The 15000-nt window shown below is 45.5% G+C and overlaps 2 protein-coding genes across 2 annotated transcripts in view; one reads left to right on the top strand and one right to left on the bottom strand.

The window, feature by feature from the left end:
* Positions 1-4888: 4888 nt before the first annotated feature.
* LOC117769101 (cilia- and flagella-associated protein 251-like) lies at positions 4889-5894 on the bottom strand. The gene is made up of 2 exons (XM_034597720.1): positions 5862-5894; positions 4889-5704 (listed from the first exon to the last, which is right to left on the bottom strand). Exons 1-2 carry the CDS (start codon positions 5892-5894, stop codon positions 4979-4981), a joined length of 759 nt encoding a protein of 252 aa, XP_034453611.1. The 3' UTR covers positions 4889-4978.
* A 28-nt stretch (positions 5895-5922) lies between these two features.
* The window catches only part of LOC117769102 (uncharacterized protein slr1819-like), a 15648-nt gene continuing 6570 nt past the window's right edge, over positions 5923-15000 (top strand). Inside the window, exons 1-2 of the mRNA XM_034597721.1 lie at positions 5923-6025; positions 6310-6337. Coding sequence (XP_034453612.1) covers positions 5923-6025; positions 6310-6337 — 131 coding nt within the window. The remainder of the gene's footprint in view (positions 6026-6309; positions 6338-15000) is intronic.

Consider the following 15000-nt stretch of genomic DNA (forward strand, 5'->3'; position numbering starts at 1 on the left):
TTGTGGTGTGTGTGTGTGTGTGTGTGTGTGTGTGTGTGTGTGTGTGTGCGTGTGTGTCAGGCGTTGATCCTCAGCTGATCCTGTCACAGTCGCTCAGTAAAGTAAAAGCTTGTGAACGATCGTCGACAGGAAACAGATAGAGCTGCTTTTTCTCCCCGAACACCCCCAACCACCTACACACACACACAACCACACACACAACCACATGCACAACCACACACACAACCACACACACAACCTCCGTCTGCTTTTCCCATCGGCCCAGTGGCGAACACCTTTCAGGAATCTATGAGGTCATGGGAAACGAGGCTGCGCTGAAAATTCATAACTGGGTAGTTTATGTGCGTTGAGCTCTCCGGTCGGAAACATTACACCGAGGATCTGACCGCGTCCTGCTCGCCGTTATGAAGTATGAAACGACTCTTTGTGCACCCGTGCAATTACCCAGCGTGATTAAAGCATTAATAAAAAACATCAGCCCGCGATCTCAGGCCTTATCAGACGGACCAGCCAGGAAATTTACGGCGCCAATTCAGAGCAGCTCGACCTGCTCGCCATCATGGCGTCCTCCTGAAGAGCAGAGGGTTTTTAACTCACTGGAGTTGGTCGTTGTTTCTCTGCTTCACCCTGACGATGAGGAGTTCAAACTGCTGCTTGAAGAATCAATCAGAGCAGAGTTGTGACCTTTTGCAGCGCTGGATGAAGTCTGACAAAATGTTTAACCAGCATTCATCACGCCATGTCACCTGACCTGAAACCCGGGGTCATGTGACGCTGCAGCTCAGCTGAAACCTGACAGTGATTCATCTGATCAGCGAATCGCAGCGTCTTCACGTCTCGCGGCTCATTGTTGAGAAGCGCCGGCCTGCAGCTGCTCTCTGACACTTTACTCTCTGACACTAAACTGTCACTCAGTTCATCTCCAATCTGCCTCCGCACACAAACACGTGTTTCCATTTGAGTCTCCAGCGTGAGGTCGAAGGATGTGATCTGCATCCGATGTGCTTCCCACGCTGCTGTGGACGAGGGCGAGGACGGGCGGGGACACACCAGAACAAATACGCCTGAATACTGTGTCCGTTTGTGAAGAGATTCTTTAGTTCATGAGAGAACAATCTGAACATTTAGCAGCTCTCCACCGCTCCTTGCACTGTTCTCCTCAACATGTGTTTCCCATCGCCGCCTCTCCTCGCCCTCGTCCCCGGGCAGCGCTCCATCAGCCGCTCCTGCTGGGAATTGCGTTGGCCCAAACCAGGAAGTGGGGGAGAGTGGAGGAGGGTGGGGGTCGGGGGTGTGTGATGTGCTACTTGGCACTGTGTTGCTCAGAGGGGCGGGGCCGTGGTCGGTGGGAACCCGAGAGCCTCGTGAGGAGGTGAACGGTCAGGACGAGAACTTCAGGGAACATGTTGAATGTTGGATGAGGGTCAGTCGACAGGAGGGGGGGGGGGCAGACTCCGCCCACAGGGAGGTGAGCAGCCAGTAACAGCAGAGCGACAGGTGTGGTGATGTCACTGCTGAGGTTTTCGACACAATAGATTAATAATAATAACTGACTTCCTGATGTGTTCACACTTTCAAACTGAGAAACTCGTTTAGTGAAAGAACGAATGTGATGAATGAGAAGCAGCTGAAGTCTGTGACTGAGCCTGAACCCGAGAGCAGACGACTCAGTGACACACACTCAAGTGTGAAACCTTTTTATTTGTTCAGTTCAGACACACGAGGAAGAATCTCTGACGTCTCTCCTCTTCCTCTCAGGTTACTCCCGTAACTCCAACAGCGTCTCTCCTCGCGGCTACGTGCCGAGCTCCACGCCTCAGCAGTCCAACTACAACACCATCACGTCCACCATGAACGGATACGGAGCGGGGATGACCAACCTGGGCGTACCTGGATCCCCCAGCTTCCTCAACGGCTCTTCCGCCAACTCTGCTTACGCAAGTGAGTAACTTCAAAATAAGAGAACCCCTCTCATCATAACCTCACTCACCTGAGAGGCAGCGAGTAGAACGAGCAGCTGAAATCTGAAGTCAGAGTCCGAACCAACAGAACCAGGTTCAGTTTGATCCAGACCCAGAACTCCTCTTCTGTCTGAGGAACCGTTCACACCTGATGTTCAGTCTGAAGCTCTGAAACAAACAAGGTGTGAACGAGTCGTCAGATACTCTGTAATATAGAGTATTAATAATAATAATAATAGAGTTTGTTTCAGTTCTTCTTCGTCTGAACCTTCGACTTCACTGAAGTGTTTCAGCTGAAAGCAGATAAATGTGGGTTTAAAACTCCAAAGTCAATCAAAGTGTTCTTTTCTTTTCTAATTCGAGCTCGTTGAAAATGATTGACGCATAAAAGAAGATGTGCTGAAGAAAGAATGTTCATTTGGCTGAAAGCTTTTTAAAGTTAGAACATTGATGCTTTAAAGAATCTGACTTTCACGCCTGTGAGACGAGAGCTTATGAGAGTTTATTAGATTTAATAATACAATCTTTGAAATCCTTTCATATGTTTTATTGGTTCATTAATGTCAGAACCAGAGAAAAGCAAACGTCAAGAAGAGCTGAAGAAAGAGTTGAGACGGTTCTGGGTGAATCTCAGCAGGAGCTCGATGTGGAAACAACTCATCTCATGATAAAATGTGGAACTCTTGATTTGCTAGTGGACGTAGAGAAGCAGCTTCCTGTTGAAGAAGGTAGAGGAAGTGATGGGTTCGGTTGTTGTTCTGCTGCTGAAGCTGATTAAAGCGGCTGGAGTCGGCGCTGCTGCGGCTCAGGTGTGTTTCCGACACGGTGAAGCCTCAGCCGCGGGGGACGGCTCCGTTGTTTTGGCTTCTGTATCAAAGCGTCTCAGCGAGACTCGTTTAGCTAGTGAGCTCCAAACACGTCTTCGTGCCAGGTGATGCTGTCGTCCCCGGCGACCAAACAAAAGGTGGACTCGCATCTCGCCTGGCTGAGCTTCAGTTTCCCACCGCCGAGGGTGTGTGTGTGTGTGTGTGTGTGTGTGTGTGTGTGTGTGTGTGTGTGTGTGTGTGGACTGAACACACCATGCATTGTTCACCCCCCCCCTCCTCTGCTCACTGTCCCCCTGTCCATCCTCCCCCTCCCTCCTCCTCCTCTTCTATAAACCCACTAACATCCTTCACATCAGCTGAACAACAGAGAGGAGGAAGCAGGATCCAGGACAGACTGAGAGAAACATTCCTTCATTTGACAGTTTCATCTTCAAACCTCCATCATTTACAGATTCACTCATTAAATCTGTGGACGCACTTAAAGGGACAGTTCAACGCTTTCTGCTTCTCTTCCTCAGTGAAACGTTCACATGGATCATGTTCAGAGTCGCAAAGCTCCGCCCACACATCACTGTCGCTATGGTGACGTGTTTTCCAGCCTCTAAAGTTTAAAACTCTGGGGTCGTGTGGACGGTCGTGTTTCTGATACGGAGCTAAAACACTGATCTGGACAGAGGTCGATTTATTATGTAGTTAGCATAGCTTAGCATAAAGACAGGAAACAGAGGGAACTGTTAGCCCGACTAACGACCAGCTGCTGTGAACATTCTGTGTCTCTGTGGTTGGAGTTTGAGGTCAAGACTTTGTTTTGTAAATGCTGATGTTTTAATACAGTTTTAATTTACATGTTAATTACAAATGAAATGATTTATTATCTGATCATCTTTAATCTGCAGCTTCCAGTCACATGATCAAGGATCATTTCCATGACAACTGGGTGAAACACTGAAGATCATGTGACTGGAAGCTGCAGCTCCAACCCAGTCGATCCTGAGGTGAGTTGTTCTGGAACTTTCACTCAGATGATCTTCACTTTCCAATGTTGTTTCAATCAGATTCAAACACATAAATTCAGTTGAAAATAATAATTATTTCACTTCATTTGTTAAACAGCTGAAGATCCAGAAACTCGACTTTAAATAATCATGAGATTTTATTTCTTAGAAATCAGACACTAAACTTTGAACATTTATTTTCTCTGAAAAGTTGAAGATTAATTCCCGACACGACCTCCGACCTGAAACTGAAGATGACAGCTCTCGTCTTATGCTAAGCTAAGCTAAGCTAAGCTAAGCTAAGCTAAACTAAGCTAAGCTAAACACGCTTCCAGCTGTGAAGTAAATGACGACAGATCTGAAACCATGTGAACAAGTCGCACACATGTTGAACTGCTCCTTTAATCAGAACTAATAAAGACAAACACACACACTCATACACACACTCATACACACACTCATACACAGACACACACACTCATACACTGACACACACACTCATACACTGACACACACACTCATACACTGACACACACACTCATACACACACTCATACACATACACACACTCATACACAGACACACACACTCATACACACACTCATACACTGACACACACACTCATACACTGACACACACACTCATACACTGACACACACACTCATACACTGACACACACACTCATACACTGACACACACACTCATACACAGACACACACACTCATACACACACTCATACACAGACACACACTCATACACAGACACACACACACATACACACACTCATACACAGACACACACACTCATACACAGACACACACACTCATACACACACTCATACACAGACACACACACACATACACACACTCATACACTGACACACACACTCATACACTGACACACACACTCATACACTGACACACACACTCATACACTGACACACACACTCATACACAGACACACACACTCATACACTGACACACACACTCATACACAGACACACACTCATACACAGACACACACACACATACACACACTCATACACAGACACACACACTCATACACACACTCATACACAGACACACACACACACACACACACACACACACACACACACACACGTGCAGTTTGTGTGGATGAAGATTCTCATGTTGGTTTTTGTTTTATTGAAGTTATGGATCAACTTTGTCAGATGTTCAGCTGTTTGTGCTCCGAGCTTCTTCCTCCAGACCTCGGCCCCATGAGCCAGGGACACATTCCTCCTCCTCATCCTCCTCCTCCTCCTCCTCATCCTCCTCCTCCTCCTCCTCCTCCTCCTCCTCCTCATCCTCCTCATCCTCCTCCTCCTCCTCCTCATCCTCCTCCTCCTCCTCCTCCTCCTCCTCCTCCTCATCCTCCTCCTCCTCCTCCTCATCCTCCTCCTCATCCTCCTCCTCCTCTTTCTCCTCCTCCTCCTCCTCCTCCTCATCCTCCTCCTCCTCTTTCTCCTCCTCTTTCTCCTCATCCTCCTCCTCATCCTCTTTCTCCTCCTCCTCTTTCTCCTCCTCCTCTTTCTCCTCCTCCTCCTCCTCCTCTTTCTCCTCCTCTTTCTCCTCCTCCTCTTTCTCTTCCTCCTCCTCTTTCTCCTCCTCTTTCTCCTCCTCCTCCTCCTCCTCTTTCTCCTCCTCCTCCTCCTCCTCCTCCTCCTCCTCTTTCTCCTCCTCATCCTCCTCCTCCTCCTCATCCTCCTCCTCCTCCTCCTCCTCCTCCTCTTTCTCCTCCTCATCCTCCTCCTCCTCCTCCTCCTCCTCCTCATCCTCCTCCTCATCCTCCTCTTCATCCTCCTCCTCCTCTTTCTCCTCCTCCTCTTTCTCCTCCTCCTCCTCCTCCTCCTCCTCCTCTTTCTCCTCCTCCTCCTCCTCCTCCTCTTTCTCCTCCTCCTCCTCCTCCTCCTCCTCTTTCTCCTCCTCATCCTCCTCTCCATCATCGTCCTGCACAACCCACCTCATTTCTTCTGCTCACTCCCCCCCCCCTCCTCCCTCCGTCCGTCTGCTCGTTACGTCCTCTGTAGGTTTGCCCCCCCACACACGTCTTCCTCACCTCCTCCTCTTCCTCTTCTTCCTCTGCTCCCATAGGCCCTTACTCATTCTCTCCTGTCCATATGGTTTCTGCAGTCAAACAGAAGAGCGCCTTCGCCCCCGTCGTGCGGCCACAGACCTCCCCGCCCCCCACCTGCACCACCACCAATGGCAGCAACCTCCAGGGTGAGCATCCCCCCCCCACCCCCTCCCACCTGTCAGCACCCGTCCTCGTCCTCGTCCGCAGACGTCCAGTGTAAACATGACGATTTCAAACCTCCGGTTCAAAGTTGATCCATAACTTCTGATTTTCCTTCATCTCATTCAACTTGAACTCTTTATTTCTCATTCTCTCTCTAAACATGTTGGTTTTTCTTTGTATTAAACTTTAAATGTTCAGATTAAATCTACGTTTAGATCCAGATTGTGTTTGTGAGACGTTGGTTTGATTCTGTGTCTCTGTGTTTCAGCCATGGCCGGTCTCATCGTCCCGCCCATGTGAGGACGATACAGCCTGACTCCTCCCCTCCCAACCCAGCGCTGATGGCCCCGCCCACCTGAAACACCACCGCTAACAGCGAGAAATCCTTCCCATCATCCCTCACTCCGACCCCCCCCCCCCCCCCCCCCCCCCCCCCCGATCCAGGATCGACCACACGAAGAAAACCAGAGCCCCGACTCTTCACCTGTCGCCTCGGCAACAACAGCATCAAACCCGTTCTGTTTTCTGATGATGGACGTAGAGGCCACGCCCCCTCAGTGGAGGTTTGAGGACAGGAATGTGAACTGTGGGCGGAGCGGGGGCGGGGCGTGCAGTATCATTTAACAGGTTAGTTTGAGTCGTGGGCGGAGTTTAACCACTGTGAGACGGGAAGGAGGCGTGTCCACCGGGAGCTTCACATTTAAAGGGCCATTCCACAGTTTCTATATTTGAAATCTTTTATTTTCAGTCACACTGAACATGAGTTCAAATTTAAATCTGAAACCAGAACGTCGTCTGATCCAGACTCTTTAAAACCGACTCAAACATTTAACCTGACGTGAAACTACATTTGTTTAATTTCATCTGGAAACGAAGAAACGCACCAAAGAAACACAGAAAAATATAAAACCAGTCGGAAACAAATGTTCTTCAACTGAATATTAACAATTCACATTATTCATATGATATCGATTCATTGCTGAACCTGAGTCGGACCGAGTCCAGAAACCAGGAGGAAACGTTTTCCTTTTCAAATCTGGAAAATAAAAACCATCAGATGGTTTCCAGAAATTAATCTGAGATCCTGAACCTTTTCCCCACAAACCCAGAAGTTTTCATGTTTTTGTTTCATCCTCTGAAAAGAAGGAAACTTTTCTAAGATAAATAAAAGAATGAACAGACGAGTTTTCTTTCATTCTCACGTTTACTTTCGACGTCTCTGGTTCTTGAATCAGTTCGTTGGTTCTGTTCCGCAGCCGTCGAGTCGTAGAACCAGAAAAGCTTCAACACTTTTATTCACATTAAGGTTCCAGGTTTCTTCTTATTCCTGATTGTGCTTATTTTCTATGTATTTATAAAGTTCCTTTGTGATTTAGGCCTGAACGATAGTCTCAGATATATATGTAAACACATTTGATGTCTTAATACCTTTTAGATATTGTAAAAAAAGTGAACAAGTGAGAGGAATTAACCTTTTTGTAAAAACAAAAAATACGTCATGACGTGGTCTCCCTGTTTTGGAAACAGGACGTAAAAAAAAACGCTTTCATCACTTTTGTATAAAAATGCTTTTCCGATACGATATTTAACTTTTTGTAAACAGCATCATTTGTGTTTCCCTGGTTCTTCTTGTCCTTTGTGTATTATTGTGAAATGTATAATCATGGTTATTTCTTAATGCACTATTTTCGTTGGGGCACTTAATAAGAGCAATGCATCCGAGCAAAAAATTTAAAAAAGCTACAAGTTTTTTTAAAAAAGAAGAAGAAGGATAGAACGATATGCACCGAGATGTTTTTTTTTTCTGGCAGAAATCCTCGTCATGTGAACGTTTATATTTCAGAAGCTTCATAATATTCCAACACTTTTACTTTTGATGTGTAGAAGACGATAATATTTTATCCATTAATATGAAACTCAAACCTGCTCGTCGTGTTTTTAAAACCAGGCGAGATTTTAAAACGAGTCACTGATCTCAAGGAACCTTCCATCGATGTTGTTGTTGATGGTGCTGTTTTCGTCGTTGCACACAATCCAGATCATTTACTTATGCAACTGTTTCCTGTTCCGTAACGCCAGCTGGTCGTCCACCAGGGGGACTTCCTGTTTGATGCCTTACGATCGACCACCGAGTCTCCGCCGCTGTTTTCATCCTTTAGCTCTGCAGCGTTTAACCAGAACGTTCCACTCGTCCAGTCGCTCTCCAGTCAAACTGGGAGAGGTTTGATTTCCTGCACCAAATATTCATCCCTCAGGTTCCACCGACAAAATAAAAACCTAGGTTCAAGTGTCAGACGCAGGTTTTACTGAAGAATCACTTCTGTATGACGTAATTATGCTTTAGCATCATCACCAGAAATTACATAAAACATTTATATTTAAAAGATGTGTATATAAATAATTATCACAGCATCAGTGTCAAATCATAAGAAAGATTCTCAAACTTATTTTAACAAATCAAAATTCCGTTTGTAAAAATTACCCAAATTCAGAAATCACAACATAAGATACATGTTTTATTTGAAATGAAAAGATTTAAATCTGGACTTATTTATTCACAGCATCGTAAATATAGAATTCATGATGACAATAAAATCAAACCTGATCTTTATGATAATTAGAATGAATCCACTTCAGTCGTTCATGTTGTTGTAGAAATAGTTTTTTTTTCAAACTGTAAAGAAAGAATCAAGAATCATCTGTTTTTCCGTCATAAAAAACTTCGACGTCTGAAGTTTGAGCTGATTCAACTCTGACTTTATGCAAATTCAGCCGGACGGAGAAGTTGTGTCAGAAGCAGCGACGCGTCCGAACCTGCAGCTCGTCTCCGTCAGCTCGATGATCAGATGTTTTTCGTCGCAGTCGTAGAAAGTTTCTTCTCTCCTGCTTTTCAAAGTTACTTATGTTTGACTCCAATGTGAACGAGGGCAGAGGAACTGCATCTTTGTGAAATATGAAATATATCATCAAAGTATATTAAAGCACAATGTTTAATTAATGTCTTTAGAATACAGACAGGGGGCGACACCTCCACCTTCTTTCTTTTCTGTCTCTGGCCATGCTGTAAATAGATGCATGTTCTTTTGTTTGGTATTTTCCTGTGATCCAGTGCTTTTTGTACAGAAACAGTCTAATAAAGATTAAATTTGGCTTGAACCCGTCGACCGTCTCATTAATTCACCAGGAGGAAATACTGGGGGGGGGGGGGGTGTTACAGGGACCGTCTACTTTGATTCTTTAGTCTGGTCCACGTCCCATCTGCTAACATGGAGGAGGTCTATGACCGATACTGCAGCCAGACACCAGGGGGCGATCCAGATGAGCTGACATGTCGTCCAGTCAATCAGAGGTTTAATCATGACTGATAAGAACCAATCAGGACGAGGATGATGGACAGGTGTCAGTCAGAACAGGACAAACATGTAATTATGTTTAATTCAGCTTTTATTTTTTAAACCTGCTGAGATTTGATTCTGACTTCCTGTCTGGATTAAGTTCAGAGAAAACGAGCTGAGACAGTTGATGGATAACATATATTAAATAATTATAATATATAATAAATATATATATAAAGAAATGTAAATATACAAATATATTATATATAAAGAAAATCTATTTAAATGTATGAAATGTTCAGTTCAGGTGAAAACGTTGTGAATCAGTTTGAGCTACAGGAAGCAGCTGTGACATCATCGTTTCCATCGTGATAGGACTGAAGGACCAGTGCGTGTGTGTGTGCGTGCACGTGCGTGTGTGTGTGTGTGTGTGTGCTACGCACAAAAGTTGAGCAACTTTTTACTCACTGAGATAGAGCTCTAACTAAACACTGACTTGGATCAGGATCAGAATCCGGTTCAGGACCAGGTTCAGGTTCAGGACCAGGATCAGGACCAGGACCAGGTGTGTATTATGTAAGCGCTGGAGACATTGTGTTTTCAGTTTGTCTGACTGTGACCTTCGACCTTTGACCTTTGAAATCTCATCAGTTCTGAAACTATAAAACCGGATCAGATCTCAGTGTGAACATCTGTTAACATCCGGTGTGAATCAGGTTCAGATCAACGATCTGAAAACGCCTGTTCTCCGACATCGCGCTGTACGGTCGTCATGACAACGCTTCCTCCCATGTGTGGTAATGTTCACAGATCAAAGAGATAAAAACATTTACTTCTTGTTTCTATTTAGAATCTTTAGGATGTTTTAATGACATCACAGGAAGTAAAAATACCAAAACAATAAATAAAAATACGTCACTGACGACATTTTAACATTTAAAACCTAAACCTGAGCATTTAAATGATATTTCATAATGTAATTATTTATTCAGACTCTTTCACTTATTTCATCTGCATTTTAAATTGTCTTATTAAAAATAATAAAATGTCAAAATTATGGTATAACAGTTTTTTTTATAGTTTCTGAGGTGAAAACTTTGAATAAAAAAACTAAAAACATTCCATCGTCTTTAAAACTCTTCTTCTTCTTCTGCATGTTTCAACAGCAGCAACTGAGACAGCGCCATCTGCTGTTCATCAGAGGAGGAACACACACACACACACACACACACACACATATATATATATATATATATATACACATATATATATGTACACATCATCATCATGTTTATGTCATTCATCTTTATCTATACATCGATAAAGATGAATGACATATACATATGTATACATATGACTTGGCTGGACGTGATTGGACGTCAGACTTTGTGGACAACGCCTCCTGAGGAGAAGGAGGCGGGGCCTCTTTACACCTGCTCCCTCCTTCATCTGTCTTCGTTTCTCCAGCAGGATGTTTGTCTTGGCTTCGCCCGACACGGTGACTTAATCCTTCGCTGCTATTGTTAAACATCTCTGCAGCAAAAACATAATGAAAACCAAATGTGTCGGAGCAGCTTCGGGTTTCAGGCCTTTAACTACGTTACGTTTCCAGCACGTCGAGGCCAAATAACTCACTTATGTTTCCCTTGTAACTTTACGCCAAACATGAGATCTTTGCTTTGTCAAAGCTGGTGAGTATCAAACCAACTGTATCAATAGGAAAACAGTTTTAATAAGCATTCCCTGCAGGCGGGGGCCGAGGAACACCTCTCACCTGGAAGCTATTAGAGCCGACAGGAAATGGAGGCAGAGATCGAGTGCTTCCCAATAATGTGCGTCCCCCCGGAGAGAGGAAATATGTAGATTCATCATAAAACATCTCGCAGAGAAACAGAGGAGAGACAGCTGGGCACCTCCAACATCACATCACACCAACATCTGTGGACGAGCGGATCACGTTTCATCGCTCATGTCACAGCATCGAACCGTAAACACCGTCTCCAGATGGACCCTATGGAAGATCGGCCCTGCCAAACAAACACATGGAATAAATAATTATGTGAAACTAATGCAACGTGTCCAAGTTAAAACATTTTGATTTAGTGCGTCGTAATTTTAACCTAGTACGTCTTAATATTGACGGATCGTACTCTGAGTATCTTTTATTTTTATATCATTTCTGTTCTGGCACCAATGTGCTTCCATACATCTTATTATCCTTTTGACGGACGGATTTATTCTTCGTCCTTCACGTCATCGTCCATTAAATCTACGAATCTTCCTCGTCTCCATTGAAATTCCTGAAGCGCTGCGATCATCATCAGGACGTCTCAGAGGCCGAAATCAGTGTTAATAAATCAATCCCCGGCCCGGGTGAGCTCGCCGCCGCTCCCCCGGCTGCTTGCTAAACAAATGGATTCAGCATGTTTAATGAGGGCGGGGGGGAGGCGGAGGTAACTAATACCTTTAATGATCTCAGCAGACCAAAATCCTGGCACCCGCCCAGAGCCGGCGGCCGGGGAGATGTTTTGGACGGAGCTGCCGCGGCGGTCATGGATGAAGATGCTCCGGTGGCGTGGCAGATTTACGTCCGAGCGCTGGACACGGAAAAGGCCATGAATTAGGAGGCGGTGAAACGGGCCACACACTGACATCACAGGCCTGCGCACGGAAGGTTAAACGGCGTCTGGGGGAAGTGAAGTGATGATACAGGCAGACGAGGGTTTGGGAGCCGGACGCTGTTTCCCTTCGTCGGCTGTTTTGAAAATTTACTGAACCTTTAAAAACGCTGCGTCTCCTCGGTGCTGCGTTCGAGTCCTGAGGCCTGAGAGAGGACGCATGTGTCAACAGGAAGAACGTCCGTGTCTTACACACTTTTAAATAAAGATATTAAACTCACACGTTCTGCAACAGAACCACCAGGAACCTGCAGGAGACGCCAACATCTCAGGTGGTCACACTTCATTTATATCTGATTATTATTATAGTTAATACTTCATATTCACTATAGTTTATTTCTAATAATTATCAGGTCAGGTTCTGTGGTGGATCAGGTCTGGATTTCTTCTGTGTTTAGACTCTGTCTTTGAGGTGGATGTGTTTGTTTTTTCAGTGATGGATTGTGGGTAACACTTCAACATGGAGGGACCCTGTGGGTCCTGACTCGTCCCCTGAGGACACTTCGTCTTCACGGGGCACAAACGGATTCTGGGGGCAACCGCCTCGAGTCCATTGACCTCAGAGACGACCTCCACAGAATCCAGTCGTTGACATGACGCCATCATGAAAAAGACTCAGAGGTTTCAGGCTGACAACAGCTGATGTCCGTCAACGGCAACGAGTGTCCAATGCCACAGGGACGTCCTCAGGGAGCGTCAAGGTCCAACACTACTGTTAATGCAGCTCTGCACACACACACACACACACACTTGGGGGGGAACAGTGACATAACAGTGAGGGAACAGGGAACAGTGAGGGAGCAGTGAGGGAGCAGTGAGGGAACAGGGAACAGTGAGGGAGCAGTGAGGGAACAGGGAACAGTGAGGGAACAGGGAACAGGGAACAGTGAGGGAACAGGGAACAGTGAGGGAACAGTGAGGGAGCAGTGAGGGAACAGTGAGGGAACAGTGAGGGAGCAGTGAGGGAACAGGGAACAGGGAACAGTGAGGGAACAGGGAACAGTGAGGGAACAGGGAACAGTGAGGGAACAATGAGGGAGCAGTGAGGGAACAGGGAACAGTGAGGGAACAATGAGGGAGCAGTGAGGGAACAGGGAACAGTGAGGGAACAGTGAGGGAACAATGAGGGAGCAGTGAGGGAACAGGGAACAGTGCGGGAGCAGTGAGGGAACAATGAGGGAGCAGTGAGGGAACAGGGAACAGTGAGGGAACAGTGCGGGAACAGGGAACAGTGAGGGAGCAGTGAGGGAACAGTGAGGGAACAATGAGGGAGCAGTGAGGGAACAGTGAGGGAACAATGAGGGAGCAGTGAGGGAACAATGAGGGAGCAGTGAGGGAACAGTGAGGGAACAGTGAGGGAACAGGGAACAGTGAGGGAGCAGTGAGGGAACAGTGAGGGAACAATGAGGGAGCAGTGAGGGAACAGTGAGGGAACAATGAGGGAGCAGTGAGGGAACAGGGAACAGTGAGGGAACAATGAGGGAGCAGTGAGGGAACAGGGAACAGTGAGGGAACAGTGCGGGAGCAGTGAGGGAACCACTGCAGTGACCTGCCTCACCTCCTGTTTCACAGCTGTTGACCAACATCCCAGAATCTCCTCTTCTGTCTGATTCTCAGCTGATGAAGCTTCGTGTTCACATCAACGTTCTTCTCCCGTCAGCGCAGCTGCAGCAAAGTTTCCAAACGTTACCTCATGATGAGAAGAAAGATGCAGCTTTGATTCCACGGAGCTGAAGTTGCATCACAGGCTCATTAAGGCCGTGGACACAGATTTACACACATCACAACACTTTTATAAGACGGTTGATGGGATTCAAGCCTTCGCACAGCAGCGTATAAATATTTACCTGCAGAGCGTCTGACTCCATCTGTCCGGCGCCGCTCGGCCCTCGTCGGTTTCCCACCGGGAGCCGTGAAGACGGAGCAGAGATCCGGGCTGACCGAGACTCTTATTAAAACAATGAAGCTCATAATTATCCTGGAATTCCAAAGCAGTGCTATAGTTGTAATGAGGCCACACAGGAGCCGGCTTATAAAGAATGAATGTAATAAATAAGCCATTAGATGGGCAGTAAAAAGAGGAGGATGTAAAAGAAAAAGACAACAACGCTGAAACCAGTTCAGACACGTCTCCAGTCTCTGGATGAGCGTTTGGAGAAGTTTCTATTTTCAAACACTTTTTCTGTTGTGAGTCCAACGTGTCAAATGTGACACTAATAATGTGAACATGTTCAGAACATGCAGCAAAATTTCAGGACCTGAATTTACAGAAAAGACACAATCAGATAAAAGGATTCCCTCTCATTGGTTCCGATCGTCCCGAAGCTCCGACAGTTTGGTGACGATGATCAAAAGTTCGGGACCAAGAAGAAAGAAAAAAGCGTAAAGACGTCAGATAAACAATAAACAGATTCAGTAGAACTCACAGTGTCTAAACACACGTACACAACATTAACTACACAAACAAACATACAAACATAAACAACCTATCAAAATAAGTATATACAAACAAATAGGATTCACTTTAAACAAATAATAACAAAGTCAAACAAAGAAGTTTCAACTCATTCTAAATCTGTTTGTGTGCATTGTTTGTTACCAGGATTTGAACATGATCTGTCAGCTCCATGACTTTGGGATGTGATACGTTGACCCAGTGTGATGATGTCTTCTCCTTTGCATCATACACAGATTATACAGACTTGTTGACTTTGTGACCTTCGTCCATCTTTGTTCTGTAAAGTGCGATTCATGTAAACAAATGTGTGTTTGATGCAGTTTGTTGAGTTTGTCCAGCGTTAGGATGCATTTACTCCAGATTAGATTCTTATAACATAATATTTATCGCCTTAGTGAGTTTATCATTGGGCCACGATCGCTGCTGCACAGGCTCTGACTGCAAATAACATCATCACCACAAGATGGCAGCGTTTGCATTTTAGCTTC

This window comes from Hippoglossus hippoglossus, chromosome 10 (assembly GCF_009819705.1).
Source record: "Hippoglossus hippoglossus isolate fHipHip1 chromosome 10, fHipHip1.pri, whole genome shotgun sequence".
In the NCBI taxonomy this organism is placed as follows: domain Eukaryota; kingdom Metazoa; phylum Chordata; class Actinopteri; order Pleuronectiformes; family Pleuronectidae; genus Hippoglossus; species Hippoglossus hippoglossus.